General features: G+C 43.8%; 2 protein-coding genes across 2 annotated transcripts in view; both read right to left on the bottom strand.

The window, feature by feature from the left end:
- The window catches only part of LOC140732106 (uncharacterized), an 843,203-nt gene that overhangs the window by 401,013 nt on the left and 423,468 nt on the right, over positions 1 to 18,722 (bottom strand). The window lies entirely within an intron of this gene.
- The window catches only part of LOC140736261 (uncharacterized), a 54,241-nt gene that overhangs the window by 26,665 nt on the left and 8,854 nt on the right, over positions 1 to 18,722 (bottom strand). Inside the window, exons 5-6 of the mRNA XM_073062205.1 lie at positions 17,693 to 17,845; positions 14,555 to 14,785 (exon numbers count right to left, since the gene is read on the bottom strand). Of these exons, the coding sequence (XP_072918306.1) occupies positions 14,555 to 14,785; positions 17,693 to 17,845 (384 nt within the window). The remainder of the gene's footprint in view (positions 1 to 14,554; positions 14,786 to 17,692; positions 17,846 to 18,722) is intronic.

Raw genomic sequence — 18,722 nt, 5'->3', positions numbered from 1 at the left:
GCCTCAGCAGCATCTTATACAACTTCAACACGACATCCCAACTTCTGTGTTCAATAATTTGATCTATGAAGGCCAATGCGCCAAAAGCTTCCTTTACAATGCTATCTACCTGTAAAACCACTTTCAATGAATTATGGACCTGTATTCCTAGAAACTTTGTTCTACCCCACTCCTCAGTGCCCTACTGCTCACTGCTTAAGATCTACCCTCACACATGTCTGCATTAAATTCAATCTGACATTTTCATCCCATTTATCCAGATCATCCAGATCCCACTGCAACCTCTGATAGTATACGTCACTGTCTACTACACCCCCAAGCTTGGTGTCATCCCAAATTTGCTGATCGAATTAACTATATCGTTAACATAGATGACAAAGAACAACAGACTCAGTGCCGCTCTCTGCAGCACACCGCTAGTCACAGGCCTTTAGTTGGAGAGGCTGGCATCCACTACCAATCTCTAACTTCTCCCACAAAGCCCATGTCTAATCCAATGTACTGTCTCAGGTTGAATGCCAAGGAAATTAACTTTCCTGATGAACCTCCCACATGATATTCCTGGATTTTACTGCTTCAGGTGTGATAGAATCAGAGGGTCAAGAGGGGGAGGTGTTACATTGCTTGCCAGAGAAAATATTACAGCAGTGATCTGGCAGGATAGATTAGAGGGCTCGTCTAGGGAGGCTATTTGGGTGGAATTGAGGAATGGGAAAGGTGTAGTAACACTTACAGGGGTGTATTATAGACTGCCTAATGTGGAGCGAGAATTGGAGGCGCAAGTTTGTAAGGAGATAGCAGATATTGATAGTAAGCACAAGGTTGTGATTGTGGGAGATTTTAATTTTCCACACATAGACTGGGAAGCCCATTCTGGAAAAGGGCTGGATGGTTTGGAGTTTGTAAAATGTGTTCATGATAGTCTTTTGCAGCAATACATAGAGGTATCAACTAGAGAAGGGGCAGCTTTGGATCTCCTGTTAGGGAATGAGATAGGTCAGGTGACGGAGGTAGTGTTGGGGAGCACTTCGGGTCCAGTGATCACAATGCCATTAGTTTCAATATAATTATGGAGATGGATAGGTCTGGACCAAAGGTTGAGATTTTTGATTGGAGAAAGGCTAACTTTGAGGAGATGCGAAAGGATTTAGAAGGAGTGGATTGCGACAATTTGTTTTATGGGAAGGATGTAATAGAGAAATGGAGGTAATTTAAAGGTGAAAATTTGAGGGTACGGAATCTTTATGTTCCTGGTAGGTTGAAAGGAAAGTTTGAAAGTTTGAGAGAGCCATGGTTTTCAAAGGATATTGGAAACTTGGTTTGGAAAAAGAGAGAAATTTACAAGAAATATCGGCAGCATGGAGGAAATGAGGTGCTCGAGGAATATAAAGAATGTAAAATGAACCTTAAGAACAAAATGAGAAAAGCTAAACAAGATACGAGGTTGCTTTGGCAAGTAAGGTGAGAATAAATCCAAAGGGTTTCTACAGTTACATTAATAGCAAAATGATAGTGAGGGATAAAATTGATCCCTTAAAGAATCAGAGTGGACAGCTACGTGTGGAGCCAAAAGAGACTGGGGAGATTTTGAACAATTTCTTTTCTCTGGTATTCACTAAGGAGAAGGATATTGAATTGTGTAAGGTAAGGGAAACAAGTAGGGAAGTTATGATGATTAAAGAAGAGGAAGTGCTGGTGCTTTTAAGAAATATAAAAGTGGATAAGTCTCTGTGTCCTGACAGGATATTCCCTAGGACCTTGAGGGAAGTTAGTGTAGAAATAGCAGGGGCTCTGACAAATATTTCAAATGTCGTTAGAAACGGGGATGGTGCCGGAGGATTGGCGTATTGCTCATGATGTTCCATTGTTTAAAAAGGGTTCTAAGAGTAAACCTAGCAATTATTGGCCTGTAAGTTTGATGTCAGTGGTGGGTAAGTTAATGGAAAGTATTCTTAGAGATGGTATATATAATTACCTCGATAGACAAGGTCAACTGAGGAAGATCTGTACCAGCAAGGCGGCTGGACCGGATGGAGTTTCCCCACGAGTACTGAGGGCCTGTGCGACTGAACTGGGAGAACCACTACAGCGCATCTTCAACATGAGTCTAGATCAGAGAAGAGTACCCAGACAGTGGATTGTCCCGGTACCGAAGAAACCACAACCAAAGGAGTTGAATGACTTCAGACCTGTTGCCTTGACGTCGCACGTGATGAAGACCATGGAGCGGCTGATAATACAGAATCTGAGGCCACAAACCAGGCATGCCCGGGATCCGCTTCAGTTTGCATATAAGGAGAAGGTGGGAGTGGAGGATGCTATCACGTATTTGATGCACAAATCTCTCTCTCACCTAGATGGGGTCAGTTGTGCTGTGAGGATTACATTCCTTGACTTCTCTAGTGCCTTTAACACCATCCAGCCCAAGATCTTAAAGCACAAACTAACGGAGATGGGAGTAGACTCTCACATGGTGGATTGGATAGTGGACTACTTGACAGAGAGACCTCAGTATGTGCGGTTGGGAGACTGTAGGTCTGACACGGTGATCAGTAGCACGGGAGCGCCACAGGGAACCGTACTCTCTCCGGTCCTGTTCACCCTGTACACATCAGACTTCCAATATAACTCGGAGTCCTGCCATGTGCAGAAGTTCGCTGATGACACGGCCATAGTGGGGTGTGTCAGGAATGGACAGGAGGAGGAGTATAGGAAACTGATACAGGACTTTGTGATATGGTGCAACTCAAACTACCTGCGTCTCAATATCACCAAGACCAAGGAGATGGTGGTGGACTTTAGGAGATCTAGGCCTCATATGGAGCCAGTGATCATTAATGGAGAATGTGTGGAGCAGGTTAAGACCTACAAGTATCTGGGAGTACAGTTAGACGAAAAGCTAGACTGGACTGCCAACACAGATGCCTTGTGCAGGAAGGCACAGAGTCGACTGTACTTCCTTAGAAGGTTGGCGTCATTCAATGTCTGCAGTGAGATGCTGAAGATGTTCTATAGGTCAGTTGTTGAGAGCGCCCTCTTCTTTGTGGTGGCGTGTTGGGGAGGAAGCATTAAGAAGAAGGACGCCTCACGTCTTAATAAGCTGGTAAGGAAGGCGGGCTCTGTCGTGGGCAAAGTACTGGAGAGTTTAACATCGGTAGCTGAGCGAAGGGCGCTGAGTAGGCTACGGTCAATTATGGAAAACCCTGAACATCCTCTACATAGCACCATCCAGAGACAGAGAAGCAGTTTCAGCGACAGGTTACTATCGATGCAATGCTCCTCAGACAGGATGAAGAGGTCAATACTCCCCAATGCAATTAGGCTTTACAATTCAACTGCCAGGAATTAAGAACTTTTTATTAATGCTTTTTGAGTAGTGATTTAGATGCATATCATATTATTACTGAGTGAAGTATGTATGTAATTAGTTTTTTTTTTGCTACAACAAGTGTATGGGACATTGGAAAAAATGTTGAATTTCCCCATGGGGATGAATAAAGTATCTATCTATCTATCTATCTGATTAGGAACAGTCAACATGGATTTGTGCGTGGAAGGTCATGTTTGAAAAATCTTATTGAATTTTTTGAAGAGGTTACTAGGAAAGTTGTCAAGGGTAAAACAGTTCTGGGGGAGGTGGGACCGGTACAAACAGGATGGTCTGCACCTAGGCTGGACTGGAACCAATGTCCCAGGAGGAGTGTTTGCTACTGATATTCAGGAGGATTTAAACTAATGTCTTAGAGGGATGGGAACAAGTGCAGAGAGACAGAGGGGTGTAAAATGAGGGTAGAAGCAAAAAGTAGTAAAGTGAAAAGTAAAAGTAGCCGGCAGGCAAATCCAGGGCAAAAAGCAAAAAGGGCCACTTTTCAACATAATTGTATAAGGGCTAAGAGTGTTGTAAAAACAAGCCTGTAGGCTTTGTATGTCAATGCAAGGAGCATTCATAACAAGGTGGATGAATTGAATGTGCAGATAGTTATGAATGAATATGATATAGTTGGGATCACAGAGACATGGCTCCAGGGTGACCAAGGATGGGAGCTCAACATCTAAGGATATTCAATATTCAGGAGGGATAGACAGGAAAGAAAAGGAGGTAGGGTAGCTCTGCTGGTTCGAGAGGAGATTAACACAATAGAAAGGAAGGGCATCAGCCTGGAGGATGTGGAATCGATATCGGTAGAGGTGCATAACACTAAGGGACAGAAAATGCTGGTGGGAGTTGTGTACAGGCCACCTAACAGTAGTAGTGAGGTTGGGGATGGTGTTAAACAGGAAATTAGAAATGCGTGCAATAAAGGAACAGCAGTTATGATGGTGACTTCAATCTACATATAGATTGAGTGAACTAAATTGGTAAGGGTGCTGAGGAAGAGGATTTCTTGGAATGTATACGGGATGGTTTTCTGAACCAACATGTCGAGGATCCAACCAGAGAGCAGGCGATTCTAGACTGGGTATTGAGCAATGAGGAAGGGTTAGTTAGCAATCTTGTGCAAGGCCCCTTGGGTAAGAGTGACCATAATATGGTGGAATTCTTCATTAACATGGAGAGTGACATAGTTAATTCAGGAACAAAGGTTCTGAACTTAAAGAAGGGTAACTTTGAAGGTATGAGACGTGAATTAGCAAGATAGACTGGCAAATGATACTTGAAGGGTTGATGGTGGATATGCAATGGCAAGCATTTAAAGATCACATGGATGAACTACAACAAGTGTTCATCCCAGTTTGGCAAAATAATAAACCAGGGAAGGTAGTGCACCTGTGGCTGACAACGGAAATTAGGGATAGTATCAAGACCAAAGAAGAAACATACAAATTAGCCAGAAAAAGCGGCACACCTGAGGACTGGGAGAAATTCAGAATTCAGCAAAGGAGGATAAAGGGCTTAATTAGGAAAGGGAAAAAATATTATGAGAGAAAGCTGGCAGGGAACATAAAAACTGACTGTAAAAGCATTTATAGATATGTGAAAAGAAAAAAGATTGGTTAAGACAAATGTAGGTCACTTACAGTCAGAAACAGGTGAATTGATCATAGGGAACAAGGACATGGCAGACCAGTTGAACAACTACTTCGGTTCTGTCTTCACTAAGGAGTATATAAATAATCTTTGGGAAATAGTAGGGGACCGAGGGTCTAGTGAGATGGAGGGAAATACATGTTAGAAGGGAAGTGGTGTTAGGTAAATTGAAGGGATTAAAGGTAGATAAATCCCCAGGGCCAGATGGTCTGCATCCCAGAGTGCTTAAGGAAGTAGCCCAAGAAATAGTGGATGCATTAGTGATAATTTTTCAAAACTCTTTAGATTCTGGATTAGTTCCTGAGGATTGGAGGGTGGCTAATGTAACCCCACTTTTTAAAAAAGGGAGAGAGAAACCGGGGAATTATAGACTGGTTAGCCTGACATCGGTGGTGGGGAAAATGCTAGAATCAGTTGTCAAAAATGTGATAACAGCACATTTGGAAAGCCGTGAAATCATTGGACAAAGTCAGCATGGATTTATGAAAGGAAAATCATGTCTAACGAATCTTATAGAATTTTTTGAGGATGTAACTAGTAGAGTGGATAGGGGAGAACCAGTGGATGTGGTATATTTGGATTTTCAAAAGGCTTTTGACAAGGTCCCACACAGGAGATTAGTGTGCAAACTTAAAGCACACGGTATTGGGGGTATGGTATTGATGTGGATAGAGAATTGGTTGGCAGACAGAAAGCAAAGAGTGGGAATAAATGGGACCTTTTCAGAATGGCAGGCAGTGACTGGTGGGGTACCGCAAGGCTCAGTGCTGGGACCCCAGTTGTTTACAATATATATTAATGATTTAGACGAGGGAATTGAATGCAGCATCTCCAAGTTTGCGGATGACACAAAGCTGCGTGGCAGTTTTAGCTGTGAGGAGGATGCTAAGAGGATGCAGGGTGACTTGGATAGGTTAGGTGAGTGGGTAAATTCATGGCAGATGCAATTTAATGTGGTTAAATGTGAGGTTATCCACTTTAGTTGCAAGAACAGGAAAACAGATTATTATCTGAATGGTGGCTGATTAGGAAAAGGGGAGGTGCAACGAGACCTGGGCATCATTGTACACCAGTCATTGAAAGTGGGCATGCAGGTGCAGCAGGTGGTGAAAAAGGTGAATGGTATGTTGGCATTCATAGCAAGAGGATTTGAGTACAGGAGCAGGGACGTTCTACTGCAGTTGTACAAGGCCTTGGTGAGACCACAGCTGGAGTATTGTGTGCAGTTTTGATCCCCTAATCTGAGGAAAGACATTCTTGTCTTAGAAGGAGTACAAAGAAGGTTCACCAGATTGATTCCTGGGATGGCAGGACTTTCATATGAAGAAAGACTGGATCGACTAGGCTTATACTCGCTGGAATTTAGAAGATTGAGGGGGGGGATCTTATTGAAACAAATAAAATTCTAAAGGAATTGGACAGGCTAGATGCAGGAAGATTGTTCCCGATGTTGGGGAAGTCCAGAACGAGGGGTCACAGTTTAAGGATAAAGGGGAAGCCTTTTAGGACCGAGATGAGGAAAAACTTCTTCACACAGAGAGTGGTGAATCTGTGGAATTCTCTGCCACAGGAAACAGTTGAGGCCAGTTCGTTGGCTATATTTAAAAGGGAGTTAGATATGACCCTTGTGGCTAAAGGGATCAGGGGTATGGAGAGAAAGCAGGTACAGGGTTCTGAATTGGATGATCAGCCATGATCATACTGAATGGTGGTGCAGGATCGAAGGGCCAAATGTCCTACTCCTGCACCTATTTTCCATGTTTCTATGTTTACTCATGGAGGACCTCACCCACATCCAGGCAAGTGTCCACTCCCCTTCTCCTTGAAGGGTCCAACCCTCTCCCCATTTATTCTCTTGTATAGAATGTCTTGGGATTCTCTTTAATCCTACTTGCCAAGGGCCCCTCCTGCTTTCCTAATCCCTCCCTTCAGATGCCCTGTTTGATTCTGGCTTCCTCAGCTTCATATACCTTTCCCTAACCTTCTTGACTAAATCCATCCCTTCTCTCAACATCCAAGGTTCACCTACCTTGCCATCCTTGTCCTTCCTTCAGAGTGGAACATACCTGTCCAGTATTGTGCTGCTGGTCTTTAAACACTCTCCATGTGTCAGATGTGGACTTGCCCAATAACAGCTGTTCCCAATTAAATCTCACTAGTTCCTGCCTCACGCTCCGGTAATTTGCCCTGCTCCAATTTAACCCTCTCCCACAAGGTCCATACGTATCCTTATCTGTAGCCATCTTCAAACTAAAGAGTTCTGGTCACTGTTCCCTGTCTGCTCACCTGTTGACTGGTTGGTCACCTGGTCAAGCTCGTTGCACAACACCAGGTTCAGTTCAGCCCCTTCTCTTGTTGGACGATCTACATGTTGATTTAAGAAACCCTTCTGGATGCCAATTCTGCCCCATCTAAACCTCTTCCACTAAGAAGGTTCCAGTTTATATTAAGGAAGTTGAAGATCCCCATGACAACAATCCTATTGATTTTTACACCTTTCCTTAGTCAGCCTGCAGATCTATTCCTCAATGTCCCAGTGACTATTGTGGGGGGGGGGGGGGGGTGTTGTCTGCACTACAATTCCATCAGAGAGATTCCACCCTTCTTATTTTTGAGTTCTACCCATAGAGACTCAGTGGTCGAGCCCCCCCCACCCCCATGTTGCCTCTGAGTGCTGCTCGTCAAGTCACTTTTTATTGTCATTTTGAGCATAACTGCTGGTACAGTACACAGTAAAAATGAGATGTTTTCCAGGGCCATGGTGCTACATGAAACAATACAAGAACTACACTGAAACTACATAAAACAACACAAAAACTACACTAGACTACAGACCTACACAGGACTGCATAAAGTGCACAAAACAGTGCAGGCAGTACAATAAATAATAGCAGTACAACAAAAACAATGGGCACAGTAGAGGGCAGTAGGTTGGTGTCAGTCTAGGCTCTGCATATTGAGGAGTCTGATAGCTTGGGGGAAGAAACTGTTACGTAGTCTGGTCGTGAGAGCCTGAATGCTTTGGGGCCATTTACTAGATGGCAGGAGGGAGAAGAGTTCGTATGAGGGGTGCATGGGGTCTTTCATAATGCTGTTTGCTTTGCAAATATAGCATGTGGTGTAAATGTCTGTAATGGCAGGAAGAGAGACCCCGATGATCTTCTCAGCTGACCTCACTGTCCGCTGCAGGGTACTACGATCCAAGATGGTGCACTTTCTGAACCAGGCAGTGATGCAGCTGTTCAGGATGCTCTCAATACAACCTGAATGACCCTGAATAGTAGTGCACCTCCCCCCAACAACTCTACCTGCACGCTACCTGTTCTAACCCACTGAATCCTGTAATATTAAACATCCAGTCCAGTCCCTCTCACAATCAAGTCTTTGTGGTGACCACAACATCACAGTTCCATATATTTATCTGTCTGTGCTCTAAGTTCATCACTCTTACCCATAATACTCCCAGCATTAAAATAAACACACTTCAACACATGCCTTCCATTGTTTCAATTACTTTGCCCTGCCTGTTACTGGTCATGACATATACTTTCCTCTCAATCCCTCCACTCTGTTATCCAAGGGACTGGTTCCCGTCCCCCTACCAAAATCGTTGAAACCCTCCTGAATAGTTCTGGTGAACATCCTGCCCAGGATATTGCTTGCCTGCAGTAAAGATGCAACCTGACCTTCTTGAATGGGCCCCCACTGCCCCATTAGAATGCACAGGATCCACAGTGACTTGGCTGTTTGGATTCAGAATTGGTTTGGCTATGAATGAGAGGGTGATGGTCAATGGGACTTTCTCTGGCTTGAGGTCTGTGACTAGTGGTGTTGTGCTGGTCTATACTGGGACCTGTGCCTTTTATGCATCAGTAAGATCGCAGAAGATACAAAGATTGTTGGTGTTGATAGTGTAGAGATTGTCAGTTCCAGATATGGGTGGAGAAATGGCAAGTAGAGTCTAATCCAGGCATGTTCTGAGCTGATACCCTTTGGGAGGTCAAATATAAAGAGTCAGTACATAGTTAATGCCAGGACCCTTAACAGTATTGACAGACAGGAGGATCTTCATCATCATCATGGTTGGTCACTTCTATCCCCTATCAAGAAGGCGTTAGAACTCTCCAATTCTTTCTTAACAAAACAACCAATTAATTCCACTTCACCACCACCCTGCTCCAACCTCCATCTGGCAGGACTGGTCCTCACTCTCAACAATTTTCCTTCACCTCCTCTCACTTTCTCCAGACTAGAGGGATAGCCATGAGTCTCATAGGGGTGCTAGCCATGCCTGCCTCTTCAGTGATTATGTAGAACAGTCCATGCACTAAGCCTTCCCCAGGAATACTCCCCAACTCTTTCTCCACTACATTGTTCACTGCATTGCTGCTGCTTCCTGCACCCATGCTGAACTTGTCAATGTCATCAACTTTGCCTCTAATTTACACCCTGTCATTAATTTCACTCGGCCCATTCTGACTCCTCCCTCCCTTTTCTCAATCTCACTGTCTACATGTCTGGAGACCAACTGTCAACCGACATCTTTTATAAACCTACTGATTCCCACGATTACCTCAACTATCCCTCTCCCCATCCACCTCATGTAAAAATGCTGTTCCATTTTCTCAGCTCCTTGGCCTCCACCACATCTGTTCCCAGGATGTGGCTTTGTTTTCCAGGATATCAGAGATGTCCTCCTTCTTCAAAGGATGGGGTTTCTGTCCCTTTACTATCGACGCTGCCCTCAGCCGCATCTCTGCCATTTCCAGAACATCAGATCTCAACCCATCTTCCCACCATCTTTAACAGTGATAAAAGTCTCCTTGTCCTTCCCTAACACACCATCAGCTTTCACATCCCACACACTATCCCCTGCAATGCCCACCATCTCCAAAGGGATTCTACCACTAAAATCATACTTACCTCTACCTCCCCACCCCAGTCAGCAGATTTCTTTAATAACCCTTTCCTCAGCAGGTGATAATTACAGTGGAGAAATGGGAATTCCATTGGATGGGTAACAGAAATGTGCTGGGGAGGGACAGAGTGATCTTGGTCCATAACTCAGGCTTAATGAGCAGGTTCAGAGTCAATGAACAACAAGGATGCTTTGCCTGTCTTTATATCACAGGTTTGGAATACCGGAACCAGGAAAATAGAAACAGGAGAGGGCTCATATTCTCTTGTACCTCCCTGCCCCACTGAATTATCATCAACCTCAGCTCCACCTTCCCATCCAGTCCCCAGGTCCTTGATACCCTTTCCACTGATTTCCTATCAGATATCCCCAGAAAGTGGATAATGACACCTTCCCAGAGCAGAGATCCAAGACTTCAGAAATATTTCTCATCTCAGTGCTCAATGATCTTTGTCCTAAGACAGGGATCCCCATTCCCAACTGTTCAATACAGGGAAGGAGAGTGGAAACTGGCTAATCTGCATCATTCCAGCTCTCAGGAAAATGCTGGAATCCATTCTGAATATGTGACCAGTAAAACTTATTGGATAGACTCGATATCCAGGCCCAAAAGGAAAATATAACTATATAACAATTACAGCACGGAAACAGAACATCTCGGCCCTTCCAGTCCATGCCGAACACTTACACTCACCTAGTCTCACTGACCTGCACTCAACCCATAACCCTCTATTCCTTTCCTTTCCATTTACCTATCCAATTGATACTTTAAAGGGCAATATCGAACCTGCCTCTACCACTTCTATTGGAAGCTCGTTCCACACAGCTACCACCCTCTGAGTAAAGAAGTCCCCCCTCGTGTTACCCCTAAACTTTTGCCCCCTAACTCTCAACTCATGTCTGAATCTCCCCTACTCTCAACGGAAAAAGCCTAACCACGTCAACCCTGCCTATCCTCCTCATCATTTTAAATACCTCTATCAAGTCACCCCCTCAACCTTCTACGCTCCAAAGAATAAAGACCTAACTTGTTCAACCTTTCTCTGTAACTTAGGTGCTGAAACCCAGGTAACATTCTAGTAAATCTTCTCTGTACTCTCTCTGTTTTGTTGACATCTTTCCTATAATTTGGTGACCAGACTGTACACAATATTCCAAATTTGGTCTTACCAATGCCTTGTACAATTTTAACATTACATCCCAAATGCTCTGATTTATAAAGGCCAGCATACCAAAAGATTTCTTCACCACCCTATCCACATGAGATTCCACCTTCAGGGAACTATGCACCATTATTCCTAGACCACTCTGTTCTACTACATTCCTCAATGCCCTACCATTTACCATGTATGTTCTATTTTGATTAGTCCTACCAAAATGTAGCACCTCACACTTATCAGCATTAAACTCCATCTGCCATCTTTCAACCCACTCTTCTAACTGGCCTAAATCTCTCTGCCAGCTTTGAAAACCTACTTCATTAACCTCAACACCACCTATCTTAGTATCATCTGCATACTTACTAATCCAATTTACCACTCCATCATCCAGATCATTAATGTATGTGACAAACAACACTGGACCCAGTACAGATCCCCGAGGCACACCACTAGTCACCGGCCTCCAACCTGACAAACAGTTATCCACCACTACTCTCTGGCATCTTGCATCCAGCCAATATTGAATCCATGTTATTACTTCAATATTAATACCTAACCATTGAACCTTCCTAATTAACCTTCTATGTGGAACCTTGTCAAAGGCCTTACTGAAGTCCATATAGACAACATCCACTGCTTTACCCTTGTCAACTTTCCTAGTAACCCCTTCAAAAAATTCAATAAGGTTTGTCAAACATGACCTTCCACGCACAAATCTATGTTGACTGTTCCTAATGAGACCCTGTCTATCCAGATAATTATATATACCATCTCTAAGAATACTTTCCATTAATTTACCCACCACTGACGTCAAACATACATGCCGATAATTGTTAGGTTTACTCTTAGAACCCTTTTTAAACAATGGAACCACATGAGCAATTTGCCAATCCTCTGGCACCATCCCCGTTTCTAATGACATCTGAAATATTTCCGTCAGAGTCACTGCTGTTTCTACACTAACTTCCCTCAAGGTCCTAGGGAATACCCTGTCAGGACCCGGAGACTTATCGTCTTTTATATTCCTTAAAAGCGCTAGGACTTCCTCTTATTTAATCATCATAGCTTCCACAACTTCCCTACTTGTTTCCCTTACCTTACCCAATTCAATATCCTTCTCCTGAGTGAATACCGAAGAAAAAAATTGTTCAAAATCTCTCCCATCTCTTTTGGCTCCACACATCATTAATGATGATTAGTGATCATTAATGGAGAATGTGTGGAGCAGGTTACGACCTACAAGTATCTGGGAGTACAGTTAGACGAGAAGCTAGACTGGACTGCAAACACAGATGCCTTGTGCAGGAAGGCACAGAGTCGACTGTACTTCCTTAGAAGGTTGGCATCATTCAATGTCTGTAGTGAGATGCTGAAGATGTTCTATAGGTCAGTTGTGGAGAGCGCCCTCTTCTTTGTGGTGGCGTGTTGGGGAGGAAGCATTAAGAAGAGGGACGCCTCACGTCTTAATAAGCTGGTAAGGAAGGCGGGCTCTGTCGTGGGCAAAGTACTGGAGAGTTTAACATCGGTAGCTGAGCGAAGGGCGCTGAGTAGGCTACGGTCAATTATGGAAAACTCTGAACATCCTCTACATAGCACCATCCAGAGACAGAGAAGCAGTTTCAGCGACAGGTTACTATCGATGCAATGCTCCTCAGACAGGATGAAGAGGTCAATACTCCCCAATGCCATTAGGCTTTACAATTCAACCGCCAGGACTTAAGAACTTTTTAAAAGCTATTATTAATGCTTTTTGAGATAGTGATTTAGATGCATATCATATTTTTACTGAGTTAAGTATTGTATGTAATTAGTTTTGCTACAACAAGTGTATGGGACATTGGAAAAAATGTTGAATTTCCCCATGGGGATGAATAAAGTATCTATCTATCTATCTATCTATCTATCATAGCTGTCCACTCTGATTCACTAAAGGATCAATTTTACCCTTCACTATTGTTTTGCTATTAATATAACCGTAGAAACTCTTTGGATTTATTTTCACCTTAGTTGCCAAAGCAACCTCGTATCTTCTTTTATCTTTTCTCATTTCTTTCTTAAGATTCGTTTTACATTCTTTATATACCTCAAGCACCTCATTTACTCCATGCTGCCTGTATTTCTTGCAGATCTCTCTCTTTTTCCGAACCATGTTTCCAATATCACTTGAAAACCATGGCTCTCTCAAACTTTTAACCTTCCCTTTCAACCTAACAGGAACATAAAGATTCTGTACCCTCAAAATTTCACCTTTAAATGACCTCCATTCCTCTATTACATCCTTCCCATAAAACAAATTGTCCCAATCCACTCCTTCTAAATCCTTTTGGATTTCCTCAAAGTTAGCCTTACTCCAATCAAAAATCTCAACCCTGGGTCCAGTCCTATCTTTCTCCATAATTATATTGAAACTAACGGCATTGTGATCACTGGACTCAAAGTGCTCCCCAACACATACCTCCATCACCTGACCTATCTCATTCCCTAACAGGAGATCCAATGCTGCCCTTTCTCTAGTTGGTACCTCTATGTATTGCTGCAAAAAACTATCCTGCACACATTTTACAAACTCCAACCTTGTGCTTACTACAAATATCTGCTATCTCCTTACAAGCTTGCTCCTCCAAGTCTATCTCCACATTAGGTGGTGTATAATACACCCCTATAAGTGTAACTACAACTTCCCATTCCTCAATTCCACCCAAACAGTCTCCCTAGATGAGCCCTCCAATCTGTCCTGCCAGAGCACCGCTGTAATATTTTCCCTGACAAGCAACGCAACACCTCCCCCTCTTGTCCCTCTGATTCTATCACACCTGAAGCAACGGAATCCAGGAATATTTTGTTGCCAATCACACCCCTCTTGCAACCATGTTTCACTAATAGCTACAACATCATATTTTCAGGTATCAATCCATGCTCTAAGCTCATCCACCTTTCTTACAATGCTCTTTCTTACAATTTTACTATCTTCTTTTTCTTCCTTTTCCCATACATCTGTTCTTATACTGTTTTTTCTCTCCCCCCTTGTCTCTAGTTTAAATCCACTGGAGCCTCTCTAGCAAATCTACCTGCAAGAATATTTGTCCCCCTCCAGTTCAGATGTAAATTGTCCCACCGGAACAGGTCCCACCTTCCCTGGGAAACTTATTTGACCCAGAAAAATAGTATTTGAGGGTTTCACCACCAAGGCAGTAAAGAGGAACCGGAATGTAATTTGCTCTTTAACACACTGACAGATGTGACAGTCACTGACAGTGTCTCTCTCTGCTACTGAACTGAATGGTCCTCCTGGCCAGTTCAGAGCAGAGTGAGGAATTGTCCCCTGTGGGTGTGGAGTTACCTCTGACCAACAGTAGGTCAGCAGGAGGAAAGGAGATTGTCACCCTCTGTACATCAGACACTGACATTAACAAGTGCAAAAACGTCTGTGTTGAAACCTTTACTCACCCTGACACTTGTTGATGCTCCTTTTCACTTTGTCCATCGCCTCCTTGTTGCTGCGACTTTCCTGAACTTTAACAGGTGAATTCCACCGCGACTTCCAAAGAATCCGTACAACAACAGTGTTGGCATCAAACATTTCCTGGTGAGCAACTTTCTCCGGTTTAGACACTTCATCCAAACACTTTTCCAGCAGGATCACAACACTGATGTCTTCTCTTTTCACCTCTTGTTTCCCTGTGGTGGAATTACACAGATCTCATTCACCAGGGTTTACCTGTCTCTGCATCGACAACTATCACCCAGTGGTACTCACAGCTACTGTGATGAAGTGCTTTGAAAGGTTGGTTGTGGCCAGAATTAACTCCTGTCTGAGCAATAACATGGACCTGCTGTATTTGCCTATCGTGACAATAGGTCTAGAGTGGATGCAATCACATTGGTTCTCCACTTGGCCTTGGAACACCTGGACAACAGCAATACCTACACCAGGCTGCTGTTTATTGATTACGGCTCAGTGTTCATCATTATCATACCCTCAGCACTGATCAGCAAGAATGAAAACCTGGACATCTGTGCCTCCCTCGTCAGGAGACAACAATCAGTATGGATCGATAATAACATCTCCGCCTCACTGACAATCAACACCGGGGCACCTCAAGGATGTGTGCTTATCCCGCTGCTCTACTCTCCATAAACCTATGATTGTGTAGCTAGGTACACCTCAAACACCATCTATAATTCTGTTGATGACACTCAGATGATTCTGAGGCAATGTACAGGAGTGAGAGATCAGCTGGTTGAGTGGTGTCATAGCAACAACCTTGCACTCTATGTCACTAAGAGCAAGGAATTGATTGTGGACTTCAGGAAGAGGAAATCAGGGAAACACACACTCGTCCTCATCAAGGGCTCAGCTGTGTATAGGGGGAGCATTTTTAAGAACCCAGCTGTCAACGTTTCATTAGGTTTAGCCTGGGCCCGATATTTTGATGGAGTTATGAAGAAGCCACACCAGCGGCTACATTTCATTTGGGGATTGAGGAGACTTGATTTGTCACCAAAGACCAGTAAATGTCTACATATGTACTGTAGACAGCATTGTGACTGACAATCAACAGAGGGGCAACTACGCTACATGACAACTTCATCAACTTTGCCTCCAATTTCCACCCTGACCTCAAATTTACCTGGTCCATTTTCGACACATCCCTCCCCTTTCTCAATTTCACTATCTCTGGAGACAGCTTATCTACTGATGTCTATTTTAAACCCACGGACTTTCACAGCTACCTGGACTATACCTCTTCCCACACTGTTACTTGTAAAAATACCATCCCCTTCTCTCAATTCCTCCATCTCCACGGCATCTGCTCTCAGAATGAGGCTTTTCATTCTAGAATGAAGGGGATGCCCTCCTTTTTCAAAGAAAGGGGCTTTTCTTCCTCCACCATCAATGCTGCCCTCAACCGATCTCTCCCATTTCATGCACATCTGCACTTACCCCATCCTCCAGTCACCCTAACAGGGATAGGGTTCCTCTTGTCCTCACATACCACCCTACCAGCCTCCACGTCCAGCACAGAATTCTCTGAAATTTCCGAAATCTCTAACGGGATCCCACACCAAACACATATTTCCATCCCTCAACTTCTGCTTTCCGCAGGGATCGCTCCATATGTAAATCCCTCGTCTATTTATCCCTCCCCACTAATCTCCCTTCTGGCACTTATCCTTGCAAGCGGAACAAGTGCTACACCTGGCCCTGCACCTCCTATCTCACCACCATTCAGGGCCCCAAATAGTCCTTCCAGATGAGGTGACACTTCACCTGTAAGTCTGTTGGGGTCATATACTACAAATGTTTGTATATCTGGTGCTCCCGGTATGGTCTCCTGTATAATTGGTGAGACCAGGTGTAAATTGGGAGACTATTTTGCCGAGCACCTGAACACCACCCACCAGAAGAAGCAAGATCTCCCACTGGCCACCCATTTAATTCCACTTCCCATTGTCATTCCAATCTGTTCATCCATTGCCTCCTCTACAGTCGCGATGAGAACACAAGCAGGTTGGAGGAACAGCACCTTATATTCCATCTGGGTGGCCTCCAATCTGATGGCTTGAACGTCGATTCCTTGAACTTCTGGAAATGGACCTCGTCCTTCACCATTCCCCCTCCCCTTTTCCCTCTCTCACCTGATCTCCTTGCCTGCTCATTGCCTCTCCCTGGTGCTCTTCCCATCTTTTCTTTCTTCCATGGTCTTCTGTTCTCTCCTATCGAACTCTCCCTTCTCCAGCTCTGTATCTCTTTCACCAATCAACTTCTCAGCTCTTTACTTCATCCCACCCCTCCTGGTTTCACCTCTCCCCTCTCCCAGCTTTGAAATCTACTCCTCATCTTTTTGTCTCCAGTCCTGCTGAAGTGTTTCGGCCCAAAACGTTGATTGTACATTTTTCCACAGATGCTGCCTGGCCTGCTGAGTTCCTCCAGCATTTTGTGTGTGTTGCTCGGATTTCCAGCATCTGCAGATTTCCTCGTGTTTGCCTACTGACACCATTTGTCTCTGTGAGTTTTGCAGGATTTTTACACCGTTAACATGAAGAACAGATGGCTAATGTGAGCAGGCTTGGGCCTACTTCGGCTGCTGCGGGGAGTGGACTAAGGACTCAATCTGATTCAGAATGCTGTTCTGAATTCTATTCTTCATCATCTCTGCCACAAGATTTATGAACAGTTCATGAGACCATGAACACTACCTCACTATTTCACTCTCTTTTTACACTACTTTTTAAATTGTTTTCATTTTTCTGATTTATGTTTTATACTGTGCTGCTGCTACAAATCAACACATTTCACTCCTTACATCAGTGATAATAAACGTGATTCTGAACACAGTGGGTCAGGCAGGGTCTGTGCAGATGGAGGGATGGTGACATTTCACAATCCTGATGCAGGATTTCCATATGAAACACCGACCATCCCTTCACCTCCACAGATGCTGCCTGACCCGCTGAGCTCCTCCAGCAGACTGTTTTATGCTCCACAATTATTGAATGACGGGAGAGAAGAGGGAAAAGTCAGCACAACCACCAATGAGAAATGTCACAAGTCAGAGAGAGACAGAAAACAAGAGTATCGACCTGTGACCCACTGGAGGGCATTTCGAAGATCCTCATCTTGACAAGACGCTTCATAAACAAACAGAAGACAGGGAACTCCTGGCCCTTCACATGGGGAAATGTGCAGTTCCTTTACAATCTTCTCATGGACGTCTCCTCGACCGTAACACTGTACTGTAAAACACAGAACCTGTGCACACTCAGTCTGCCTCACACTATGTGTACATTTCACTCAGGGTGATTCTCATTTTATAACTTATCGATGCGGCTATAAAGAAGGCAAGCCAGTGGCTATATTTCATTCGGAGTTTAAGGAAATTTGGGTGTCAATTAAAACACTCGTAAACCTCTACAAATGTACCCTCAGGAGCATTCTGAGTTGCTACATCACTCTCTGGTGTGGGGTGGGGTGGCCACTGCACAAGAACAAAGTAATTTGCAGAAACCTGTAAAATTAGCCTGCTCCATCATGCGTACTGGCCATATTATCCAAAATACCTCACTAATTTTTACTTTCTTTTTTTTGCATTACTTATTTTAACTTACCTATATTGAGCATTTGGTCCATAATGACAGTCGAGGGAGCTCATTAACCTCAACAAATGTTTTATTCTGATAGACACGATAGATACTATGACCCGGAGAGTGAACCCAATCGGTCTCGGACAGACGGGGGAGGTGACCATCACACACCCCGGTTCCCCGGTTACAGTCAGGGTGACCCACAAATACACGAACGAATAACTGTATAATCCAAGCTAAAATGTAACAATAAATGAACTGGAACTTCCCACCATAATCCCACAAAAACATTTTAACCCAGCAACAATAAACAGTGCTGGTGATTTGAAATGCAGGGGCAGGGGCCGACCACGCTCCCCCGATTACTTTATATATATGGTTAAGGTATTTATATATATATAATTGTTTTTTTCCCCTTGATATTTATCATATATTTCATTGCACTACCGCCATGAAGTTAACAATTTTCATGTCACATGCCGGTAACATCAAACCTGATTCTGATTAATGGAAGGGACTGGGGTTGATT

The sequence above is a fragment of the Hemitrygon akajei genome, chromosome 1 (genome assembly GCF_048418815.1).
Source record: "Hemitrygon akajei chromosome 1, sHemAka1.3, whole genome shotgun sequence".
Taxonomy (NCBI): Eukaryota; Metazoa; Chordata; class Chondrichthyes; order Myliobatiformes; family Dasyatidae; genus Hemitrygon; species Hemitrygon akajei.
Note: the sequence above shows the minus strand (reverse complement) of the source record. Positions and strands in the feature narration are given on the sequence as shown.